The sequence below is a fragment of the Heptranchias perlo genome, chromosome 32, assembly GCF_035084215.1.
Source record: "Heptranchias perlo isolate sHepPer1 chromosome 32, sHepPer1.hap1, whole genome shotgun sequence".
Taxonomy (NCBI): Eukaryota; Metazoa; Chordata; class Chondrichthyes; order Hexanchiformes; family Hexanchidae; genus Heptranchias; species Heptranchias perlo.
The window spans coordinates 28,310,369-28,336,899 of record NC_090356.1 but is presented as its reverse complement, the minus strand read 5'-3'; the positions used below and the strand labels follow the sequence as shown (position 1 = coordinate 28,336,899).

Genomic DNA, 26,531 nt, shown 5'->3' with positions numbered 1-26,531 from the left:
ATTTAAAATGAGTAGAATCTGAGTGTTTGTCATGATAATATAGCTAAAGATCTGATTGTTTTGTGAATTGTTAGAAACATACCTTGACAAGGGTGAGAGAGAGATTGTAAATCACTATACTGTCCAATAATACATTGGCTCTGAGCTACTTGGTAAAGTTGGGATGAGTTTTCATCTTTGTGCAGGATGTTCATGAACAAAAGGCACCAACGTGGAGGGATTGGTGTCATTATTTTAGACAATGCACTACAGCCATGCTCTTGGAGCTGGGGTGTTTGTGGGGCAGTTGGTAACCTGGAATGCACTACCTGGCTAACCTGAAGGAGAAATGATTGAATTGGGTAGGAAAGTGAAAAGATTTTGGAATGAAAATTGTGGGATATATGTGTATGTGTTTAACAAAGCATAGTTCTGGAATTTGTATACTGATTTGTTTACCTTGAGTATTGTTTCACAATGGTGATTTGCTTGTTATCAGCTATGCCCCAAACAGAATTGCTGCAGAGACAATGTGTATGGCTTGCTTATTGAATTCATTACACTTTTTTTGGTGTGAAAGGGAGTTGTATGTTGAGTTTGGGAGATTAACCAGTGTTTGTGTTGCAGCTCTTTGCTGTAGAATTGTTGGAATAGTGGTTAACTTCTCACGGATTTCAGAGAAAGTATCCCTTTTGTGTTCTACGTATTCTGGATTGGACAACTGTCAAAACTGGAAGATTCACTCAGATCAAAATATTCATTGGGAACAGCAAAATGTATGTTGGCGAAATGCTCCAGGGACATGTTGCGTATAAGATCATACCTGACACAAAAAAATCAACTGAGACTTGATAAAGAGTGCCTCAGAATAATACCCAGGCTAAAAGGGTTAAATTATGAGGACAGGTTGCATAGACTAGGCTTGTATTCCCTTGAATATAGAACATTAAGGGGTGATCTAATTGAGGTGTTTAAGACGATCAAAGGCGTTGACAGGGTATCATGGGAGGTACAGCACAGGAGGATCTCATCGTGCCTGTGCCAGCTCTTTGAAAGAGCTATCCAATTAGTCCCATTACCCTGCTCTTTCCCCGTACATTTTTTCCCTTCAAGTATTTATCCAGTTCCCTTTTGAAAGTTGTTATTGAATCTGCTTCCACCACCCTTTCAGGCAGCGCATTCATTACATGTCACATAAAAAATGTTTCCTCATGTTGCCTCTGACTCTTTTGACGATCACCTTAAATCTGTGTCCTCTGGTTACCAAACCTTCTGCCACTGAAAAAAGTTTCTCATTTAATCTATCAAAACCCTTCATAATTTTGAACACCTCTATCAAATCTCCCCTTGACCTTCTCTGTTCTAAGGAGATCAACCCCAGCTTCTCCAGTCTCTCCATTTAACTGAAGTCCCTCATCCCTGGCAAATCTTTTCTGCAGCCTAAAGTGTAGTGCCCAGAATTGAACACACTGCTCCAGCTGAGGCCTAACCAGTGTTTTATAAAGGTTTAGCATAACTTCCTTGCTTTTGTACTCTATGCCTTTATTAATAAAGCCTGGGATCCCATTATGCTTTTTTAACAGCCTTCTCAACTTGTCCTGCCACCTTCAAATATTTGTGTATGTGCACCCCCAGGTCTCTCTGTTCCTGCACCCCTTTAAAATTGTACCATTTAGTTTATATTGCCTCTCCTCATTCTTCCTACCAAATGTATCACTTCACACTTCTCTGCCATGTGTCTGCCCATTTCACTAGTCTGTCTGTATCCTCCTGAAGTCTGTTACTGTCCTCCACGTTATTTACTTCATTTCCGAGTTTTGTGTCATCTGCAAACTTTGAAATTATGCCCTCTATACCCAAGTTCAGGTCATTAATATCTCAAAGAGTAGTGGTCCCAATACTGACCCCTGGGGCACACCACTGTATACTTCCCTCCCATCTGAAAAACAACCATTCACCTGCACTCTCTGCTTTCTGTTCCCTCGTCAATTTTGTATCCACGCTGCCGCTGTCCCTTTAATCCCATGGGCTTTAATTTTGCTAACGTCTATTATGTGGTACTTTATCAAATGCCTTTTGAAAGTCCATATACACATCAGCCGCACTACCCTCATCAGCCCCTCTCCGTTACTTCGTCGAAGAACTCAAATCAAGTTAGTCAAACGTGATTTTTCTTTAACAAATCCGTGCTGACTTTCATTTATTAGCCCATACTTTTCCAAGTGCCAATTAATTTTGTCCTGCATTATTGTCTAAAAGTTTCCCCACCCAACGTTGGGCTGAGTGGCCTGTATTTAATTAGCCTGTAATAGCCAGCTAGATAAATAAAGAGAAACTATTTCCTCTGGTGGGGGAGTCCAGAACAAGGGGGCATAATCTTAAAAGTAGAGCTCGGCCATTCAGGGGTGATGTTAGAAAGTACTTCTTCACACAAAGGGTAGGGAAGAGGACATGTCGGTCTGAGTTCCAGTTTTCTGTTTCAATATTGTGGCATAGTGGAATCTGGTTAAACATAAGTTGTTAAATATTATGCAAGGATGTGAATTTCATGTATTGTGATCTGGAATGGAGCGTTGCAGTTCTGTTTAGAATCAGGTATTGTTTTGATTTCACTTTGACAACAATGAATAGCAGAAAAAGCAGACAACTTTACAATCAAAATTCAGATTTGATATTTTTGGGAAATTCTTAAAACACAACTCAATGTGCACTTCCATAGAGTTCATGATTTCAGAGAATGGTCTGAATGTGAAAGCGGTAGTCTATAAAACCACTGGCATCGGCATGAAACTTGTTTCCTTAGACTTACTATGGGGACACTTGTTCACAGTACGCTCATCTTTTCCCTCCAATTTTCTCATCGCATCTCTCCTGTCTTGAAGGTGGTGCTGGGATGTGTGCTGGCATTCCTTTGCCCTAATAGCTTGTCAACTGGCTATTTAACCATGAAAGCCATGCTGTCCCATGGGCACCTCCAAAGGAGGTCACTGGATAATAATCAGGATAAACAACTGTGGCTTTCTTGCTCAGTTATTTTTTTCCCCTTCAATTATAGCTGAAAATGAGTCGTTGTCTACAACAGTCAGGCCAGCAGCAGGTTTCAATTTATTTTCATGTGACCTGGTGTCGTGCCACCTCCAAAGCCACTGGCTCTCGTGCTATAGTTACTTTGCTGTAGTGTTGGGGAAGGGGGGGTCTTTTCCCATATTGTCTTGATGAAGTTAAAACTCATTGTAGTTTATAAGTAATTTCAAAACTGTTTGTGGTGACTTGTATGTAATTTTATTTATCTGTGACCAAATTAAGTTTGCAGACAGTTACATTTCCTGTCTTTCATGTTATTTAAAGAAGAATGGTTTCTGCATCTTGGATGCAGTAGGATTTTTGATTGGATGCAAATTTTCACATTTTATTTTGCACACAGATCAAATGTTGTCAAAATTGTGCTGTGTTTTACAAATAGCAAAAGTTATGAAATGAAACGAGATTTCATAAACGTTGCTTTTTATTTAGTATGTATTAATTTCCTGAGTGTGCCGTTGCAGTGACTCAATATGGTTCCTGTCATGATTCAGCGATATATATCTATAAGTCTGGTCTGGATAATATGTATCTGCAAATCTGATGAAACAGAGTGATATTATAAAATGATGTTACAGGGTTAAGAGCAGTTTTAAGTGGCGGCTGCAGTGCATTGTAGTCAGGCTTCAACCAAACATAAAGATCTTAAGAGAACTGTTATTGAGTCCTTGTGCAATCTTGGCCTGCTCTGTGCTCTCCCAAGAAATTTGCTGCATTCAAATCAGGCAATAAAACCATATTGTGTGCCTGCTACTAAAACTTAAGTGGTGTTGCAAATATATAGCCACCTAATAATCTTTTGTGATCTAATATGTGCAGTGGCCTGTTGGGTGTGAATAATTCCATCCCAGTTACTGGAGTTACTGTGCATGCAGAGTGCTTCATGTAGAATATAAGAACAAACAAATACTCTGACATGTAATTAAGGAAACCAATCATAAACAGGCAGCTGGACATCTGATGTAAAGTTAGAACCAAACTGTTGGGACCTGAAACTTGAGTCAAAGTCAAAACTTTCTTCAAAACTGGTTGATTTAATTGCGTCATATGAATGTTGACAGCTGGTCTTCAATGGTGAGAGTAAGTTGATGCCCTCTTAAAAGATTATCATTCCTTCTAAAAGTGTAGTAACAGGCGTTTTCTTTACATGTTTTGTTCTGACTGTGGAATTCACATCAAAACATTGTTGTACAGACGTCAGTCGCTAGTACATAACATTGTCATGATGCCTGGTTATTTTAGCCTCCTTCCCTCAAGTGATGGCAGTTAGTTTACCAATAAGGTTATCATATGGATTGATCAGGAATTTAGTAATGTATTTTGTTCTGTAGGTTATTCCAGAAGTAACACTTGGGTTACTGGCAACTCCAGGGAGTCCTAGTCACCTAGTCAGACATTTTAAAAAGCTCATGTTTGCGGGGTTTTAAACAGGCCCTAATATATATTACATATTAAATCCACTGGACTATTAAGAGTAACTAACTACTATTAATACAGAATAAAATAGATTTTGAACACTTAACAGTGCCTTCCCTGCCCCATTCTTCTTCCTACCTCATTCTCCAATTTTTATTATTTTAACATTTGATTTTATTCATTTTCTAATGTATCCTATATCTTTTTTTCCTCAAAGTAAATATTTTCCTTTGTTGTTTTCTTTTGCCTCCCTGGTTCTATCATTCATTTTGGAATTGAGACTTCCATCGAAGAATTGACATCTGGTTGACTGAAAATCAGTTCAAGGCTGGATTTTGAGTCCGTTAATGCCTACAGATCTGAAGAGTGACGTGTTCACGTCATATATGTGACTGGTTCAACATTTGATGTAGTTAAGTACAGCAGTGCTACTACAGCAGCAATCTGGTATCGATGTGCCTGAATGAGATACCTCATCTTCAGTGCTGCAGGGTTTTGTGGTAATCTACCTGTGTAGATTCTTTCTTCAGCCTGCAAGTTAAAAGAGGAAGGAATTCATGTGGAGAACAATTTTGGTTAAGTGGATTCATTTTTGATATTGCCGGTTCTGTCTGACCTTGAGAGAAATTATTTCGACTTTCTCTACCCGAACATACCTTTGGCTGTATTTCTGGATCTACCTGACTCCTTGCTATACCTTCCTCCTGTGTCTGACATACATACAGAAAGCTCTGAGAAATGTGTGGTGAATATAATTCAGAAAGTTACTGGCTTTGCTGTTTAAAGTTTGTTCTTAAAAACAGATAATGTGAGAATCATTAACCATAATGAAGTTTGGTGTTAATATTAAATTTGGATTCTTAATCCCTATTACTGCATTTAAAAAAAATCTATCTTTTGAGAGCAACTTTTTTTAATAGTACACATCCTAGATATGGTGCAATTTTTGAAATGTCACCATCCTTAAAGTAATGTGATCAGTTTGATCTGTGAAACATCCATATTGTAATATAGCTCAAGTTTAAAGAACTGGAGTTAGCCTGAAGTAAAATATTAGAACCCAAGAAAGGGTTTCATACCATATAATCCAAGAATCCAGCACCATTACAATTAACTTAGTACTTTATGCTTCTCTGTCAAGGTTGTGCTTTCTCGAAGGATGTTGCTAGTTTTCTAAATACAGCCCTAAGTTGAATCAAATGCGTTTTTTAGAGGTCAACAATTTCTTAAGTTAAATGCTTATACAACCGTCTGTGTTACGCAAAGTGTTGGTTTAATGGTTTTCTACTTGATTGTGACCTACTAACCTATTTTAGAAAACTGTGGATCATTTTGATTTTATGACTAGGAAGGGAAGGTAGTAGATCATGCACGTGAATTCTTGTAAACAACTCAAACAGACATTAGTGTGTTGCAAAGCTCAATGATTCCATCATTCTGAGTGCCAGTGCTCTCATGTTGTTGAGTCAGTACCTAATAATGCTCATTTAGTTTTTTCTTTTTGACTTCTGTGTATGTTAAAATTAGCCTATTGGTCCTGTGCAAAATGACTGAATTTGCGTACTAGAACTGGGAGATCTGTCCGTGGTACTTGTTTTTAAAAAAACGGTGATGTTGAGTGTTCCAAACCCATAACGTGTGAAGGAAGTGGATTGCTTGCATTGGAAGCTAGGTACAAAGCCAGTGAAGGTACTGCAAGTCTTGTTAAAATGGTTTCAGCAATGAATCTTTGCATTTTGTCTGTTGAGTATAATTGTAATTGGAAAGGCTAGCTGTACTTAAAGTAGATAAGTCACCCGGTCCAGATGGGATGCATCCTAGGTTGCTGAGGGAAGTAAGGGTGGAAATTGCAGAGGTACTGGCCAAAATCTTCCAAACATCCTTATATACGGGGTTGGTGCCAGAGGACTGGAGAATTGCAAATGTTACACCCTTGTTCAAAAAAAGGGTGTAAGGATAAACCCAGCAACTACAGGTCAGTCAGTTTAACCTCGGTGGTGGGGAAACTTTTAGAAACGATAATCTGGGACAGAATTAGCAGTCACTTGGACAATTGTGGATTGATTAGGGAAAGCCAGCACGGATTTGTTCAAGGCAAATCATGTTTAACTAACCTGATAGAGTTTTTTGATGAGATAACAGAGGGTAGATGAGAGCAATGCAGTTGATGTGGTATATATGGACTTCCAAAAGGCGTTTGATGAAGTGCCGCATAATAGGCTTGTCCTCAAGATTGAAGCCCATGGAATAAAAGGGGCAGTAGCAGCATGGATACAGAATTGGCTAAGTAACGGGAAACAGAGTAGTGGTGAACGGTTATTTTTCGGACTGGAGGGAGGTGTACGGTGGTGTTCCCCAGGGGTTGGTACTAGGACCACTGCTTTTCTTGATCTATATTAATGACTTAGACATGGGTGTACAGGGCACAATTTCCAAATGACACAAAACTTGGAAGTGTAGTGAACAATAAGGAAGATGTAGACAGGCTGGTGGCATGGGCTGACATGTGGCAGATGAAATTTAACGCAAAAAAAGTGAGGTGATACTTTTCGGTAGGGAGAATGAGGAGAGGCAATATAAACTAAAGGGCAAAATTCTAAAAGGGGTACAGGAACAGAGACCTGGGGGTTGATTGGCACCCCATCCTAAACACACACTCCCTTCACTGGCGCACCGTGGCTGCAGTGTGTACCATCCACAGGATGCACTGCAGCAACTGGCCAAGGCTTCTTCGACAGCACCTCCCAAACCTGCGACCTCTACCTAGAAGGACAAGGGCAGCAGGCACATGGGAGCAATACCACCTGCACGTTCCCCTCCAAGTCACACACCATCCCGACTTGGAAATATGTTGCCGTTCCTTCAACGTCGCTAGGTCAAAATCCTGGAACTCCCTACCTAACAGCACTGTGGGAGAACCTTCACCACATGGACTGCAGCGGTTCAAGAAGGCGGCTCACCACCACCTTCTCAAGGGCAATTAGGGATGGGCAATAAATGCTGGCCTTGCCAGCGATGCCCACATCCCATGAACGAATAATAAAAAAAAGTGTACACAAATCGATGAAGGTGGCAGCGCAGGTTGAGAAAGTGGTTAAAAAAGCAAACTGGATCCTGGACTTTATAAATAGAGGCAAAGAGTACAAAAGCAATCAGAGCATGATGAACCTTTAGAAAACACTGGTTCGGCCACAACTGGAGTATTCAAGCCTTCGACCTGAAAAGTTAACTCAGTTTCATTCTCCACAGATGCTGCCTCACTTGCTGAGCTTCTCCAGCATTTTCTGTTTTTATATACTGGAGTATTGTGTCCAGTTCTGGGTACTGCACTTTAGGAAAGATGTGAAAGCCTTAGAGAGAATAAGAACATAAGAAATTGGAGCAGGAGTAGGCCAATCGGCCCCTCGAGCCTGCTCCGCCATTCAATAAGATCATGGCTGATCTGATCCCAACCACAAATCTAAAGAACACAAGAAGTCGGAGCAGGACCCGGCCACATAGCCCCTGGGCCCTCTCCGCCACCCACAGGGCATTGACCGATCCGAACTCAGCTTCATGTCCAATTTCCTGCCCGCTCCCCATAACCCCTCATTCCCTTTACTAGAATAATTCCAGAGATGAGGGACTTCAGTTACATGGATAGACTGGAGAAGCTAGGGTTGTTCTCCTTGGAACAGAGAAGGTTGAGAGGAGATTTGATCGAGGTATTCAAAATCATGAAGGGTCTAGAGAGAAACTGTTCCCATTGGCAGAAGGTCAAGAACCAGAGGTCGTAGATTTAAGGTGATTGGCAAAAGAACCAAAGGTGATATGTGGAAAAACTTTATTACACGGCAAGTGGTTAGGATCTGGAATGCACTTCCAAAGGGGCTGGTGGAGGCAGATTCATTCGTGGCTTTCAAAAGGGAACTGCATAAGTACTTGAAAGGAAAAATTTTGCAGGGCTACGGGGATAGGGCAGAGGAATAGGACTAGCTGGATTGCTCTTGCATAGAGCCGGCACGGACTCGATGGGCTGAATGGCCTCCTTCCATGCTGTAACCTTTCTATGATTCTAGTAACATCTAGTTGATTTTCAAAACCATGCGTAATTTTAGAGATGTTTATAATAAAGGCATATCCACTGGTGATATAATGCCCACTTTCAATAACTGCTGTGTGGCATTTTACATTCCTCTTTATTCTCATTCGTATAGAGTTATGTTAGGATAGTGTCTGGGATCTCTGGCACTAACAATTGTTTTTGCTGTTAATTGTTTCTATTTCCATAGTTTTTTTTTCTCTCTTTTCATACAATGTGCCATCCCTAAACTGACTTCCAGGCCTCTGCTACTGCCCTGTAAACGTATGCTATGGTGTACAACTTTGAGCTCTGGTTCGTCCCTTTCTGTAAGGAAGCATATGGCCTCTACTTATAATTTCCCCATGGTGTGACTGGAATCAGGAAACTGCCATGTGGACATGTTCTACCATTCTGCACAGAACTTACAGCGTACCACCATTAATGTACTTCAACAGAGTTCACATTTATGTAAATCAATATTTGGTTTCATTTAGATATGGTCACCTATTTAATGTGACTATTTGTGATGAGTACTAATTGTGTGCTTCATTAACAATGAAATATGGTTACATTTTGCATGACCAGCTGCCTTTGCCATATATTTGCCAAGGAACTCGACTAACATAGGTACGAACATACGAATTAAGAGCAGGAGTAGGCCATTCGGCCCCTCGAGCCTGCTCTGCCATTGGATAAGATCATGGCTGATCTGATTGTGACCTCAACCCTACTTTCCCGTCTACCTACTATAACCTTTGACTCCCTTGTTAATCAACAATCTATCTAACTCAGCCTTAAAAATATTCAATGACCCACCCCATCACTCTCTGGAGAAGGGAGTTCCACAGACTCACAACCCTCTGAGAAACAATTTCTCCTCATCTCTGCCTTAAATGGGAGACCCCTTATTTTTAAACTGTGGCCCCTAGTTCTAGTCTCTCCCACGAGGGGAAACATCCTTTCAGCATCTACCCCTTCAAGTCCCTTCAGGATCTTATATTTTTCAGTAAGATCCCCTCTCATTCTTCTAAACTCCAATGTATACAGGCCCAACTTGTCCAACCTTTCCTCATAAGATAACCCCCTTATCACAGGAATCAGTCGAGTGAACCTTCCCTGAACCGTTTCTAAAGCAATTATGTCCTTTCTTAAACAAGGAGACCAAAATTGCACACAGTATTCCAGATGTGGTCTCACCCAATGCCTGTACAACTGTAGCAAAACATTTCTACTTTTATATTCCATTCCCCTTGCAATAAATGACAACATTCCATTTGCCTTCCTAGTCACTTGCTGTACCTGCATACTAACTTTTTGTGATTCATGTACTAGGACATCCAGATCCCTCTGTCCCTCTGCAATCTCTCTCCATTTAAATAATATACTGCTTTTCTATTCCTCCTGCCATAGTTCACATTTTCCCACATTATACTCCATCTGCCAAATTTTTGCCCACTCACTTAACCTATCCATATCCCTTTGCAGATTCCGTATATCCTCTTCACAACTTATTTCCTACCTACCTTTGTGAGATCAGCAAATTTAACAACCATACATTTGGTCCCTTCATCCGACTCATTGGTATAGATTGTAAATAGTTGAGGCCCCAGCACCGATCCCTGTGGCACTCCACTCGTTACATCTTGCCAACCTGAATTACTCAGTACAAAATCTTTCACTCTTGGGTACTTGTACAGCATGCAGACCAGTCAGGACCAAGGTATGAGTTCAAAGGGGGTATTTTGCTCAATATTGTTCAATCAAAATCAAACTTGGAAGTATGAGCATGTTTTCTTGAGCATTCAAGTAGGATACTTGTACATCTCACATTTGTTCTGCCAAAAAGTCACATTCCTTTTATTTTTAATATGCATAAGTCTAAAGCTATATATATAATTATAAAAATGCAAACAAATCATTGTATAGAATCTGTTGAAGAAAATCATCTGCTGACCCATCAAAGTTTAAAAGTCTCAGTTTTACATACTCAAGCAGACATCTTTGCTCATAAGGGCATTTTGCTTAGCATTCTAATATACAGTACTTAAGTCATTAGATTTTTCTTATATTTAACATATCTAATAGCCTTGCTGTTTTTTTTTAAACTTTATATATCCAGGGTTTCTGAATAATGTGTTTTAAGTATAAGGATTAATGTAATTTTAGTTTTGAACCTGATGTAAGAGAATAGTAAAATAATAAATTCCAGTGACTTCAGCCATTTGAAGCTGGACCAAGTGAGTAATGGGCCTCAACCTGTATTACAGTCCAGACACCTCTTACTGCACCAAAGATGCAGAAGAAACCAAAAGAGTGGAACAAACCGGATGAGGATTTGTTAGAGATCAGTGAAGAGGTAAGGGTTATTTTATCCACTCATTGCTTTGTGTTATATTGGAGGTTGGTTTATTTTTCAGTGCAACTTTAAATGTTGGGATGAACACGTGGGTAGGACGCACATTCATCTTTTTTCTAAAACATTGTGAACCATTTCCTGACCAAGGGTAGGCCTGCAATCTGTTGCCATTAATCTTCCACTGCTGTTATGAATCAGTCTCTGGGAGGTGTGGGAGAAGGGTATTAATTATTACCTGAGGTGTTGTTACCCAGCAGGTTCCCTTCATTCCATTCTGCACCTGTCTAGATAGTCTCAGTCGCAATTGAGCAGCCACGATGTCTGGTTATCTGAGAGAAGCCCATGTCATCTTACTTTATGGTGCAGTGTGTCTGTATACCTAACCACTACACAACCAAAGCTGCCTGTGATGCATGTTAATAATTGGTGAGAGATTTTATCAGTACCACTAGTGCTCATTGTTTAAAACTTTGGAGATATAGCTGCTGATTTGCCATTTATCTTGTTAGCACAGTTTAAGTTATGTATTTATTTGTGTTAATTATGCATAGCAAGCCTGTCATACACTGCCTGTCAAGATAAATGGTCTAGATTTGAATCCTCCCTAGCAATTTGAGAATTTTTAAAAATGGTAATTTAAAAGAAAGTTAGATTAATTTTCTTTAAAATCTAGCTTCTAAATTTTAAAAAAAAGTGATGTTTATTTTGAGCTGGAACTCTGTGCAGAGACAGATCTGGGATCAAATCTTTGATTTGCCACATTGGGATTTTATTATATAAAATTTTCCCCTTTTTTTGAAACACAGGAACAGGAGTAGGCCCTTCAGCCCCTCGAGCCTGTTCCGTCATTCAGTTAGATCATGGCTGATCTGTAACTCAACTCCATTTACCTGCCTTTGCTCCATATTCCTTGATGCCCTTACCTAACAAAAATCTATTGATCTCAGTCTTGCAGATTTCAATTGACCCAGCATTCACAACCTTTTGGGGAAGCCAGTTCCAGATTTCCACTACCCTTTGTGTGGCAGAAGTGCTTAGTGAATTCACTCCTACATGGCCTAGATCTAATTTTAAAATTATGCCCTCTTGTTCCAGATTCCACCACCAGAGGAAATATCTACCTTATCGGATCCCAACAGCAGGGATAAAATGATCCCTTAATCATTTTAAATATCTCAATTATATCACCCCTCAACCATCTAATCTCAAGGGAATGCAAACGAAGTTTATGCAACCTTGCCTCATAATTTAACCCTTTGTGCCCTGGTATCAACATAGGAACAGGAGTAGGCCATTCAGCCCCTCGAGTCTGTTCCACCATTTAATTAGATTATGGCTGATCTGTATCTTAACACCATCTGCCCGCCTTGGTTGCATAACCCTTCATACCCTTGCCTAACAAAAATCTATCAATCTCAGTTTTGAAATTTTCAATTGATCCAGCCTCAACAGCTTTTTGGGAGAGAGATTTCCAGATTTCCACTACCCTTTGTGTGAAGAAGTGCTTTCTGATATCACCCTTGAACATTTTAAGGTTATGCCCCCTTGTTCTGGAGTCTCCCATCAGAGGAAACAGTTTCTCTCTCTCTACCCTATCAAACCCTTTAATCATCCTAAACACTTGAATTAGATCACCCCTTAATCTTCTATATTCAAAGGAATGCAAGCCTAGTTTATGCAACCTGTCTTCATAATTTAACCCTCTTAGTCCCGGTATCGTTCTGGTGAATCTGCACTGCACCCTCTCAAAGGCCAAAATATCCTTCTTGAGGTGCGGTGCCCAGAACTGAACGCAGTACTCCACATGGGGTCTTACCAGAGCTCTGTACAGCTGCAACATTACTTCCTCCCCTTTGTATTCCAGCACTCCTGAGGTAATGGCCAACATTCCATTAGCCTTTTCAGTTACTTTTTGTACCAGTACACTAGCTTTGAGTGATTGTGTACCTGGACACCTAAATCCCTTTGCTCTTCCATATTTCCTAGCTTCTGACCATTAGGAGCCATATATCCAAGTTTGCCGATGACACAAAGATTGGTGGCAAAGTAAGTAGTGTAAAATTACATAGTGTACAGCACAGAAACAGGCTATTTGGCGCAACAGGTCCACGCTGGTGTTTATGCTCCACACGAGCCCCCCTCCTTCCTTCATCTAACCTTATCAGCATACCCTTCTATTCCTTTCTCCCTCATCTGTTTATTGAGCTTCCCCTTAAATACGTGCTTCCCCATAGTAAGTAGTGTAGACAGGAGCATAAAATTACAAAGACGTTGATAGGTAAATTATCCACATTCACCTGAGGAAGGAGGAAGCCTCCGAAAGCTTGTGAATTTCAAATAAAATTGCTGGACTATAACTTGGTGTTGTAAAATTGTTTACAATTGTCAACCCCAGTCCATCACCGGCATCTCCACATCATTGATAGGTAAAGTGAGTGGACAAAACTGTGGCAGATACATTTCAATGCAGGCAAGTGTGAGGTCATCCATTTTGGACCAAAAAAGGATAGATCTGAGTAATTTTAAACAGTGAAAAGGTAGGAACAATAGAGGTCCAAAGAGATTATGGGGTCACTGTACACAAATCACTAAAATGTAGTGGTCAAGTACAAAAACTAATCAAACAGGCTAATGGAATGTTAGCCTTTCTGACTAGAGGGCTAGAATATAAAGGGGAGGAAGTTTTGCTACAGATATGCAAAGCCCTGGTTAGACCACATCTGGAGTACTGTGTACAGTTCTGGGCACCGCACCTTAGGAAGGATATACTGGCCTTGGAAGGAGTGCAGCTCAGATTCACCAGAATGGGACCAGGGTTCCAAGGCTTAAATTATGAGAGATTACATAAACTAGGCTTGTATTCCATGGAATATAGAAGGTTAAGTGATGATTTGATTGAGGTTTTTAAGATTTTGAAAGCAATTGATAGGGTTGATAGAGAGAAACTTTTTCTGCTGGTGGTGGAGTCTAGGTCGAGGGGACATAACCTTAAAATCAGAGCCAGGCCATTCAGGAGAGAAGTTAGGAAACACTTGACGCAAATGGTGGTAGAAGTGTGGGACTCTTCCCACAAAAAGAAGTAGATGCTAACTCAATTATTAATTTTAAATCTGAGATCGGTAGATTTTTGCTAGCATAAGGTATTAAAGGATATGGAGCCAAGGGGGTGGGTGGAGTTAGGATACAGATCAGCCATGATCTCATTGAATGGCAGAACAGGTTTGAGGGGCTGAATGGCCTACTCCTGTTCCTATATTCTGATTTCTCTCCACATTGTCCACTTACTTAGAGTCTGTCTATGTCCCTTTGTAACTTGCTCCCATCTACACAACTGTGCCTCTTAACTAAGTGTCATCTGCAAACCTGGATCCACAACTCCCTATTCCTTCATCCAAGTTATTAATATATATGGTGAAAAGCTGAGGCCCTAGAAAAGATTCCTGGGCAGCACCACTAGTCACATCCCACCAATGAGAGTATATTCCCTTTATCCCTATTCTCTGTGTACCAATTACCAACCCATGTCATAAGCTTGCCTTCAATTCCGTGTGCTTTTACTTTTGCTAATCTCTTGCGCGGAATCTTATGCTTTCTGGAGGTCCATATAGACAACATCCATGGACATTCCCCTATTCACTATGCTGGTGACCTCAAAATTCAACGAGATTAGTCAGACATGACTTACTTTTCACAAATCCATGCTTGTTCTCTTTGACCAGCTGATACCTGTCCCAATTGCTCAGTCATCTGTCTGATAGATTCCAGTGACTTCTTCATAACTGATGTTAAATTGACAGGCCTGTAGTTACCTGGTTTCTCCCTCCCTCTCTTAAATAACAAGTGGTATTTGCAATTTTCCAATCCAAAGGCACAATTCCTGAATCTAGAGAGCTTTGGAAAATTATGACTAATGCATCTGCAAATTTCTTTTAATACCCTGGAGTGGAGACCATCAGGTCCTTGAGATTTGTTCCTTACATCCAGTTATTTTCTCCATTACCATTTCTAACTTGTATTAAATTCACTAAGTTACTCCCTTGACTTATTTTTAGGTTCCCTTGTACCGCTGGTATTTTGTCCTCTTCCTCTACTGAGAAAACGGATATGAAGTACTCATGCAACAGTTGTGCCATTTTCTTACTTTCCGTTGTAGTCTTGCCTGCATCTGTCTTTAATGGGCCTACATTCCTCTTTACCATTCTCTTTCTCAATATATTTATAAAAACCTTTACTCTTAGCTTTGAAGGAAAGAAGTTTCAAAATGTAAAGGTATTCAAACCCTATTTAATATTAGGGAATTAAAAAAAAATGCTGTTTTCTAATTTCCCAGTTTTAAAAGTTTGTTCCCCAGCAATAACTTATAAACATAACATTCAAAATGTTCCTGTAAAGTGGGGATGCAGGAAGGGAAACTGCATTTGGAAGGCATACGATGTAAAATTTGCTCCCAACTAGACCAGAAAGAACAGTTTATTTACTAGTTTGTTTTTCTTTTTACAAAAGTTGTCAGTGTAATGAAAACAATGCTTTGATTACAGGATTCAGTTATTTAAGTGTACAAATATCTTGTCTTTTAGTTTAGAGATTTATAGCAAAGAATAGTACTGTTACCGAATGAGTAACTGGTATATTGAGAGCCCTGATTCTGATAAGGCTAAGTGGTGTGTATAATCCTATCAACTAAGTGAGAAATATGTGGTGACTTATTTTGTGCTGGTTAAATTTGTTTAATCTACAACACGAGACTGTAATCCATTCAGTAAAGCAGCCAGTGCTTGGAGTGATGTGTTTCACTTTGAAACACAGAGAAAATAGATATCCCCAAATTTCAGTGTGTGTATATTTTTGTTCAGATATTAATCTTCAATTTCCTACAAGGCCAATTAAGTTTAAGTTTATGCCTCAGTTTTTTAATGCATCTGCAGAATTCAAATATGCATATTGCTGAATGTTTTTTCAGTTTGTGAAGATTTGGGAGCCACATTTAATACTGAGAAGAGTCTTTTAAAGTGATTGAGCTAAAGCTATTGTACATAATGGATTATAGTAGTGAATAGGAAGAAAGCTTAATATGTGCACAAATAATAACTTACAAACTGAAATATTTACCTGGCTGGTTGTAGAATGCATAAAAATACATAGTTTGTAGCTTATAGCCCTTGTTACTGAAAGGGAGCATAGAAAAAACAGGCTGTTAATATGATCAGTGCAGATGTTTGAGTAAATCCTAATGTTTGTTACTACTTTGGTCATTCAAAGCTTTAAAAATGCTGAATTGAATATTGTAACAGGTGATAACATTGAAGCTGGCCAGATTTATAATTTCAATGTTAATCACATTTATGTGCAAAAGGAATAAATTAACAGTACCCAGTTTGTCATCTTTACATGAAGCAGTTTATTAAAAAAACTGTGTAACCCCATTGACACCCAGTGTGATGTAAATTAGTTGTCACTTAAAAATACACATTTCAGGCTCAGTCCCAAGCACTCAAGTGCTGAGTTACCTGATCTCTGGTTGGGTTGTGGATAGACTCTCCAGTTGGCCCCAGTACCCTGGGATAAGAGGAGGCAAACCATGAACACGTTGATACTAACGTTGTAATATTAAACACTGTTGCTCTGTTGGCTAAGTAAATCTTAAGGTTGTGATCTCTGTGGTAAATTAAACCTGAATGACTTGTGGAACACTAAGAGCTACAATAGTTTTGCCTGCTGATAATAGGACAGTTGTTGTCGTATGTTTTTCTTTATTATTATGGCTTTTTGGAATGATGATTTATGGTTAGTTAACATTTAACAGTGTTCATCAAACGATTTAACTTTTATTGGGGAGGGGAAAGCATTTGAGTGTAACGTGTCCACTTTTACTTCAGCCTAAAGTTGAAGAAGAACTTACAGTTGAAAATGCGCCTGAATCTGAACAAGATAGGACAATTCCAGACGCAAATCTGGATAAAGACTTGGACATCAAAAAACATGCAGACGTGGAGGAAAATGGGGATCAGGAGCTGGAGCCTGAACAGAACGGTTCAGAGACTGTTTCTGAAAGTGAAAGCACTGAGACCAGCACCAAAGAAAGCCCTGATGACAGTCTGGTGTGCGGCTTCAAGGAAGGTAAATTCTGCTTCCAGTTGCTGTAGAAAATTACATGCTGTCGATGCTTGTTACCAGCTGAATTTGTTGAAGAACATGAATATGCTTAATAGCTGGTGTTAATGGAATCTCTGGTTGAAACAATTTGCGATGAGAGATTGCATGTTGGGCATGTTTGAGGTCTTGCGGCGATTTTATTTTAAGCCATTAATCCTGCCAGCATGACTAAGCAGATCAGTTGTAACTGTTGTTGCTTTCCTGAGGTATTGTACCTAACAAAGGAAACATTAAGTAAAATTAACCCAATTCCTAACTCTGCAATTTGTAATGTATATACTTCATGATCATGCAGTGCATTTGCAAAATGTGCTGTGGCCATTTCTGTCGAGAAATTTTCTCTGCCTGAGCTGTTTTTGACTTGAGCAATGATGTGTCTAAATTTATACTGAGAGCAGTTTTCAAATTTAAAACAAAATTCAAATTGTGGCATTATATTTTACAAATTAACATACGAAATGTTGAATTTACACTAGAGTTTTCTCACTTTAGTATCAGAATATAAAATTACATCATAGTAGAAATGCTCAATTTCTTACAGTAAACATAAGCTCCCCGAAGGTTTACAAACCTATTTGTTCAATGCTTCCTCTAAAAGATTAATTTGTGAACACACTGTTCTGTGCTGGTCTCTTCCCATAAGGCCCATTCCACTAATTATACTCTGTAATATTCTAACATTACAGTGGAAGCAAAATCCAGCTATCTGACACTAACCATTACACACACCAACTTTTGGTACGACAGCATTGAGTTAACATTATTAAATTAATTATTCAAAAACGTGGGTCTTAAAAGTTTCACCAACCGGATGTAACTTGGGAGTGTTGACCTTCATAAATGTGACATTATATTTGTCAGAAATACAGGGCATTCTTTATATCAAATCTCCTTTTTGTTGATCACTCTTTCCTGCCCCTCTCTTGCCCAACCCAAGTTCTTCATGCCACGAGCCATTCCCTGGGCAACAGCATGGGCTAGTGACCTAACCCAGGCCTCTGCCAATGCTGCTGTGTGACCAGCCACGAGAATGAGAATGGCCTGGGATGACTTCCAAATGAAATATGTACATTTCAGTACATAGGTAAGTTTCTGGATGTCACTGTACTTTAATGTCATTTTTTAAACCTCTCTGCCCTGTGGTGAAACGCAGCTTCCATTAAGAGTCTCCTTCGGCTGGGATGGGAGCCAACCTTGGGGAGAATTACAGGTGTTCACCTACATTGTACAGCTCCGAATCACCAAGCCATTATTACTTAATTATCTTTGCAGTGAATAGTCCAAGAATTTGTTTGTGAACATAGTTAACTTGGAAAAGGCCTGGAAGGAAGTCTTCAGTTTATTTTGGATTGTTTCTCCTAAACTGTTCTTTGATATTAGAACATGAAATGGCAAGGAAACCAATTCCAAGTACTGAGTTTTAAAAATTTTTGCAAGTTTCTTAAACCTATTTATAAACTTGCTCAACATTTTTGAGCGAGAGTACCATGTCGATAGTGGGTTGTAGTGTTCCTTACTGAAACTATTCTTATGACACCTTAGTTTAATTTTTAGCAGTTGATGTATTTCCAGAATTCTGTTGAGTTTAACTGTGTCATTGGTTCTCATTTTTTTGGGGGCTGGCCCCGACCTAAAAGTTCTCAAGTTTCTCACACCTCAGATTTATTTTCTATAGCGGTCTGGAGGCATTCTGTGTGTCTCGTTCGCCGACCCCCCGCCCCTTGCTCGCCGACCCCTTTCTCGCTCTCGCCCGCCGACCCCTTTCTCGCTCTCGCCCGCCGACCCCCTTCTCCCTCTCTCGCGCTCGCCCGCCGACCCCCTTCTCCCTCTCCCGCGCTCGCCCGCCGACCCCCTTCTCCCTCTCCCGCGCTCGCCCGCCGACCCCCTTCTCCCTCTCCCGCGCTCGCCCGCCGACCCCCTTCTCCCTCTCCCGCGCTCGCCCGCCGACCCCCTTCTCCCTCTCCCGCGCTCGCCCGCCGACCCCCTTCTCCCTCTCCCGCGCTCGCCCGCCGACCCCCTTCTCCCTCTCCCGCGCTCGCCCGCCGACCCCCTTCTCCCTCTCCCGCGCTCGCCCGCCGACCCCCTTCTCCCTCTCCCGCGCTCGCCCGCCGACCCCCTTCTCCCTCTCCCGCGCTCGCCCGCCGACCCCCTTCTCCCTCTCCCGCGCTCGCCCGCCGACCCCCTTCTCCCTCTCCCGCGCTCGCCCGCCGACCCCCTTCTCCCTCTCCCGCGCTCGCCCGCCGACCCCCTTCTCCCTCTCCCGCGCTCGCCCGCCGACCCCCTTCTCCCTCTCCCGCGCTCGCCCGCCGACCCCCTTCTCCCTCTCCCGCGCTCGCCCGCCGACCCCCTTCTCCCTCTCCCGCGCTCGCCCGCCGACCCCCTTCTCCCTCTCCCGCGCTCGCCCGCCGACCCCCTTCTCCCTCTCCCGCGCTCGCCCGCCGACCCCCTTCTCCCTCTCCCGCGCTCGCCCGCCGACCCCCTTCTCCCTCTCCCGCGCTCGCCCGCCGACCCCCTTCTCCCTCTCCCGCGCTCGCCCGCCGACCCCCTTCTCCCGCGCTCGCCCGCCGACCCCCTTCTCCCGCGCTCGCCCGCCGACCCCCTTCTCCCGCGCTCGCCCGCCGACCCCCTTCTCCCGCGCTCGCCCGCCGACCCCCTTCTCCCGCGCTCGCCCGCCGACCCCCTTCTCCCGCGCTCGCCCGCCGACCACCTTCTCCCGCGCTCGCCCGCCGACCCCCTTCTCCCGCGCTCGCCCGCCGACCCCCTTCTCCCGCGCCCGCCGACCCCTTCTCCCGCGCCCGCCGACCCCCTTCTCCCGCGCCCGCCGACCCCCTTCTCCCGCGCCCGCCGACCCCCTTCTCCCGCGCCCGCCGACCCCCTTCTCCCGCGCCCGCCGACCCCCTTCTCCCGCGCCCGCCGACCCCCTTCTCCCGCGCCCGCCGACCCCCTTCTCCCGCGCCCGCCGACCCCCTTCTCCCGCGCCCGCCGACCCCCTTCTCCCGCGCCCGCCGACCCCCTTCTCCCGCGCCCGCCGACCCCCTTCTCCCGCGCCCGCCGACCCCCTTCTCCCGCGCCCGCCGACCCCCTTCTCCCGCGCCCGCCGACCCCCTTCTCCCGCGCCCGCCGACCCCCTTCTCCCGCGCCCGCCGACCCCCTTCTCCCGCGCCCGCCGACCCCCTTCTCCCGCGCCCGCCGACCCCCTTCTCCCGCGCCCGCCGACCCCCTTCTCCCGCGCCCGCCGACCCCCTTCTCCCGCGCCCGCCGACCCCCTTCTCCCGCGCCCGCCGACCCCCTTCTCCCGCGCCCGCCGACCCCCTTCTCCCGCGCCCGCCGACCCCCTTCTCCCGCGCCCGCCGACCCCCTTCTCCCGCGCCCGCCGACCCCCTTCTCCCGCGCCCGCCGACCCCCGCGCCCGCCGACCCCCTTCTCCCGCGCCCGCCGACCCCCTTCACCCGCGCCCGCCGACCCCCTTCTCCCGCGCCCGCCGACCCCCTTCTCCCGCGCCCGCCGACCCCCTTCTCCCGCGCCCGCCGACCCCCTTCTCCCGCGCCCGCCGACCCCCTTCTCCCGCGCCCGCCGACCCCCTTCGCCCGCGCCCGCCGACCCCCTTCGCCCGCGCCCGCCGACCCCCTTCGCCCGCGCCCGCCGACCCCCTTCTCCCGCCGACCCCCTTCGCCCGCGCCCGCCGACCCCCTTCTCCCGCCGACCCCCTTCTCCCGCCGACCCCCTTCGCCCGCGCCCGCCGACCCCCTTCTCCCGCCGACCCCCTTCGCCCGCGCCCGCCGACCCCCTTCTCCCGCCGACCCCCTTCGCCCGCGCCCGCCGACCCCCTTCTCCCGCCGACCCCCTTCGCCCGCGCCCGCCGACCCCCTTCTCCCGCCGACCCCCTTCGCCCGCCGACCCCCTTCGCCCGCCGACCCCCTTCGCCCGCCGACCCCCTTCGCCCGCCGACCCCCTTCGCCCGCCGACCCCCTTCGCCCGCCGACCCCCTTCGCCCGCCGACCCCCTTCTCCCGCCGACCCCCTTCTCCCGCCGACCCCCTTCTCCCGCGCCCGCCGACCCCCTTCTCCCGCGCCCGCCGACCCCCTTCTCCCGCGCCCGCCGACCCCCTTCTCCCGCGCCCGCCGACCCCCTTCTCCCGCGCCCGCCGACCCCCTTCTCCCGCGCCCGCCGACCCCCTTCTCCCGCGCCCGCCGACCCCCTTCTCCCGCGCCCGCCGACCCCCTTCTCCCGCGCCCGCCGACCCCCTTCTCCCGCGCCCGCCGACCCCCTTCTCCCGCGCCCGCCGACCCCCTTCTCCCGCGCCCGCCGACCCCCTTCTCCCGCGCCCGCCGACCCCCTTCTCCCGCGCCCGCCGACCCCCTTCTCCCGCGCCCGCCGACCCCCGCGCCCGCCGACCCCCTTCTCCCGCGCCCGCCGACCCCCTTCTCCCGCGCCCGCCGACCCCCTTCTCCCGCGCCCGCCGACCCCCTTCTCCCGCGCCCGCCGACCCCCTTCTCCCGCGCCCGCCGACCCCCTTCTCCCGCGCCCGCCGACCCCCTTCTCCCGCGCCCGCCGACCCCCTTCTCCCGCGCCCGCCGACCCCCTTCTCCCGCGCCCGCCGACCCCCTTCTCCCGCGCCCGCCGACCCCCTTCTCCCGCGCCCGCCGACCCCCTTCTCCCGCGCCCGCCCGACCCCCTTCTCCCGCGCCCGCCCGACCCCCTTCTCCCGCGCCCGCCCGACCCCCTTCTCCCGCGCCCGCCCGACCCCCTTCTCCCGCGCCCGCCCGACCCCCTTCTCCCGCGCCCGCCCGACCCCCTTCTCCCGCGCCCGCCCGACCCCCTTCTCCCGCGCCCGCCCGACCCCCTTCTCCCGCGCCCGCCCGACCCCCTTCTCCCGCGCCCGCCCGACCCCCTTCTCCCGCGCCCGCCCGACCCCCTTCTCCCGCGCCCGCCCGACCCCCTTCTCCCGCGCCCGCCCGACCCCCTTCTCCCGCGCCCGCCCGACCCCCTTCTCCCGCGCCCGCCCGACCCCCTTCTCCCGCGCCCGCCCGACCCCCTTCTCCCGCGCCCGCCCGACCCCCTTCTCCCGCGCCCGCCCGACCCCCTTCTCCCGCGCCCGCCCGACCCCCTTCTCCCGCGCCCGCCCGACCCCCTTCTCCCGCGCCCGCCCGACCCCCTTCTCCCGCGCCCGCCCGACCCCCTTCTCCCGCGCCCGCCCGACCCCCTTCTCCCGCGCCCGCCCGACCCCCTTCTCCCGCGCCCGCCCGACCCCCTTCTCCCGCGCCCGCCCGACCCCCTTCTCCCGCGCCCGCCCGACCCCCTTCTCCCGCGCCCGCCCGACCCCCTTCTCCCGCGCCCGCCCGACCCCCTTCTCCCGCGCCCGCCCGACCCCCTTCTCCCGCGCCCGCCCGACCCCCTTCTCCCCCGCCCGCCCGACCCCCTTCTCCCCCGCCCGCCCGACCCCCTTCTCCCCCGCCCGCCCGACCCCCTTCTCCCCCGCCCGCCCGACCCCCCCCCCCCCAATATTGAAATGCCTACTCAAGATTTATGCACAAACTTACATGTAGCTTTGTTGGGTTTATGTTCAGCGTCCTTGCTGAAATCTAAATAGATTGTTTCACACTTGGAGAAACCATTTTTGTGGCGCTTTTGATGACCTCAGGACGTTCCAAACTCAAGATTATTTTGAAGCAGAAGCCCCAATGGGAAGAATTTCCCAGTAGTATCATTGTGAAGTGCAATTTGAATGGTTGAATAATTGGGGACCTAATGCTGCAGTGGGTCAGGAAAGGGGCATGTGCCCATGTTGCATGGTATACATACGTGAAACATTACAGTAAGTATCTTGATGGTGTGGGTTTAACTGGTTTGCTATTTAACCAACTGCATATTTCAGTGCCGATTTGGTATGTTTTAATGCATTTTAAGATAACAGAGGAGAACCGACTTTTTAAGAACAATATGTTGTGATTTTTTTTACCATTTTACGGTTCACATGATAATTACTTATGAGGAAGTCCACTCAACCCATCTTAATTCATCCCCATTGCAGCATTTGATCGTTTCTTAAATTATTCCAGGGTTTTCGCCTCCACTGCTGTATCCATGTATCAATCACATTTTGTGAAGATTTTCCTGATAACAGTCCCTAAATTTGCCCTTTAATAGTTTGAACCTGTGTCCCTTTATCCCACTCTCGCAGTTAATATTCTGGATTTACCTTTTCCATTCTTTTAACTATCTTGTATACCTGTTAATATCATCTCTCACACACCATGGCCCCGATATTTACGGGGTGGTGGGGAGGGAGCAGGGGCGACTATCAGCGGCCGGGAGATACAGGAACCGCGGAGGTCCTGCCGAATATCATGGCGGGACCTTATTTGAATTTTTTTTTCTCCGTTTCCTGCCCAGCAGCTGGCCAGATTGAGAGGCTGACTGACCGCTGGGCAGGAAGGCCTGCTGTAGAAGGCTGAAACCAGGGACCGGAGGGAGGGAGAGATCGGAGAGGGGGGAAGAAGACATGGACTGTGGGGGGTGTTGGGGGTCAGCAGTTCGCGGGGGTGAAAGATCGCTGGGAGGGGTGGGGTTGGGGTGTCGACCGATCTCACGGAGGAAGGAAGATCGCGGGGTGGGGGAGGTGACGGTGGTAGGCATCGGATAGTGGGGGTGATCGACTGGTCGCAGGGAGGGAGGAAGGTCGCGGCAAGTTAGCTTGAGGGGCTGGGGTGAAGCACTCCTGCTCCTCCTAGCTCACAAGCGAAAAGCACTTACCTGCTGGATCCGGCAGTTCTCGCCTCCCTTTTGCCGCTGGGTTTCCCGAGCTCTGGGAAACTCTGCCACTGCCATTAAATCCAAATGGCTGGTAAAATCTGAGTCATGCAGCCTCATTAACACGTTATAATGATGGATGCGCCTCTCTACAGTTGGTTACTCGCCTGCGCCGGTTAAACTGGAAGCAGGCGTGTTCGCGGCGGGTTGGGGTCGAGTTTCCCATTTTTAAGTATTTAACCCCTCTCCCGCCCGTCGTGGGGTTTAAAATCCCCCCTCCTCCATCTTTCTAGGCAGAAAAGCCCAAGTATTTGCGATGCACTAAATATTTTGACTACAGATATTGTATATTTGAAATTTTTAAATTTCAAACCACAAATATTAATATTTTAGGTAATATTTTCACCAGAGTATAATGCCATGATATCACTGCAGTCATCTGATTATTTACATGCTGAAGTTGCTGCCTGCACTCTGATTTTACTTGGCATAATCGTATTCTGTGGCTCTTGGATTTATGAAACACAGCTGTTTGTATGTTGCTTGATTCTCTGTGATAAAACAAGTTTCAATATAGATTCGAGGGTTTGTGTACAACAAAACTCTTAAGGCATATACTTTCAAATATATTATTTTTTTCCCTTTGACAAGAAAGCTGATGCCATGATCTGATCTCTTTTCCCTGATTCTTCATCTGTACATTCATGGCTTATTAACACAACTGAGGTTGCACAACAGGAAAAGCTTTCTGCCAAAATGCACTCTTAATTGAAAAATCATGTTTGTGTTTTTTTTGTTTTGAATTTGTATTTTGTGTCATTGCAGAGCAGTGGAAATTGCTCAATCCAGAGGGCAAGAAACGATACGACCGGGAATTTCTCCTTGGGTTCCAGTTCATACCAGCCAGTACCCAGAAGCCAGATGGATTGCCAGCAATCAGCGATGTTGTTCTTGACAAGGTGAGAGTACTTCTTAAGTGTTTATGCAAGCCTAGTCATTGGTGCAAACTAGTACTGATATGAACCCTGGCCAAAAAAAAAAGTTTTCCCAGTGCCTTTGTTTCCTCCAAAGCACAATGAATAATCTTAGATTTTGTCCAGAATGGGTGAGCTTTCTCGAGATTCAACATACTTCCAAAAAAAAATTGCTTGCCTTTCCACTCAGCTTCTTCTCAAGTCTAAACCAGAATAAGTCCCCATAGTAAGGGTCTAGAATCTACTTCCTCCATGTGGGAATCTAGAGAACTGGCTTGGATGTGTCTGGAAGCCATAGTGGAAGCCCACCATAATGCAGGTCAACTTGGTGCAAAAAGTAATGTAAAAAGAGAAACTTCATGCAGTCGCTGTAAAGTTGATGAATTTTACCCAGAGACTTCCCTCCTTGCACCAGCTTGCAGTTTCAAAGAATATTCAGAGGGCTTTGATTTAATCGGTGGGGGAAATTTTCATCTAGGTTAAGGATGCCTCGAAGCTGTTTTCCAAATGTTTCAACAGCTGATATTTGAAAATGCCAGGCACTTTTGTAAGTGATGGTGCTGTGCTCTGTCTTGGGCATTTGTCTTGTGGACAGACAGATCAATAATAAGCGTCACTTGGCTGGGGAATTCACACAAGCTGGCATCAGATTTTAGTCGTCACAAATATTTTATTGAAAATCCTTAAAAGCTTAAAAATAAATGGCACAACATCTAGATAATTCTCTTGGTCTGCGAGTGTAGCTAATTTGGACCGTAGAAGCATTCATTGATCTGTTCAGATTGGTAGACTGCATCAAAGCTCTGTTCTGGTTTTGTGTTCACCATGTTGTGGTCCTGAGTTCCTGTCTGTAGCTTTAGAATTTTTCTCTTGTGCCTCCCCTCCTGCAGTTACATACAAAATTGATGGGCCTGCCCTAGGCCAGAGCATCATGACTAATCACTTACTCCCCCTTCCTCTCTCCCTTCTCTCTCTCCCACCCCCTGCAGCCATGTAATCTCCTGAGAGAGGGGAAAAAACAGAAAATACCCCAGGGCCAATAAGGGAAAAAATACTCGGGAAAATTCCTCTCTGGACCCCTCCCCCCCCCCCCCCCCCCCCAACCTTTTCAGGCGATCGAAACCAGTCCAGGAGATCACATGGGCCAATTGATCACTGAATATTTGGGGATCGTGTTTCCACTTGATTGCGTTGGTTTTATCAGCACAATCCGACCGAACCAGTGCAAAAGATCGCGGAATTTTGATTTGCACTGAGCGTAAATTACGTCCAGCGTAATTCAAGTTTCCGCGATCTTTTGCGCTGGTTCAAAGTTGATTTTGTTGAAGCTGGCACTGCCCACAAATTTGGCCGCAACCCCTGATCGAAATAACGAGGATGGTGAGTTTGCGTCGATTGCTCCCGCTTGTGGCCGTTCGAGGAGGGTCTTCAAATTAAGCTTGCTTTCTTAGGCTTACGGGCACTAGTAGGTACGTTTTAAACGTTTTTACACATTTAAAAATATTTAATTCACTAAGAAACTGACTAGTGTACACCAATGAAAGTAGTAAATGGTTCACTGTAGATTTTTTAAGTCATTTTCTGTGATTTAAAATCAGTTTGCTCACATGGAGGATTGGACACTTTTATTGAAAATGCTTATTTGTTGTAGTAAACCCATTTTCAGCTGCATTAATAAAACTGCACCAGGTTACCACTCTTAAATACTTTAATGAATATTTTATATTAAAAAAATTACACTCTGTTAAGTTGCCAGATT

At 46.1% G+C, this 26,531-nt stretch overlaps 1 protein-coding gene across 11 annotated transcripts in view; it reads left to right on the top strand.

Moving 5' to 3' along the window:
• LOC137301207 (eukaryotic translation initiation factor 4 gamma 3-like) overlaps nucleotides 1-26,531 on the top strand; it is a 284,740-nt gene that overhangs the window by 175,168 nt on the left and 83,041 nt on the right. For all 11 annotated transcript variants that reach the window (XM_067970666.1, XM_067970674.1, XM_067970671.1 and 8 more), the window contains 3 exons: nucleotides 10,807-10,895; nucleotides 16,772-17,012; nucleotides 24,624-24,757. In XM_067970666.1, the coding sequence (XP_067826767.1) occupies nucleotides 10,807-10,895; nucleotides 16,772-17,012; nucleotides 24,624-24,757 (464 nt within the window). The remainder of the gene's footprint in view (nucleotides 1-10,806; nucleotides 10,896-16,771; nucleotides 17,013-24,623; nucleotides 24,758-26,531) is intronic.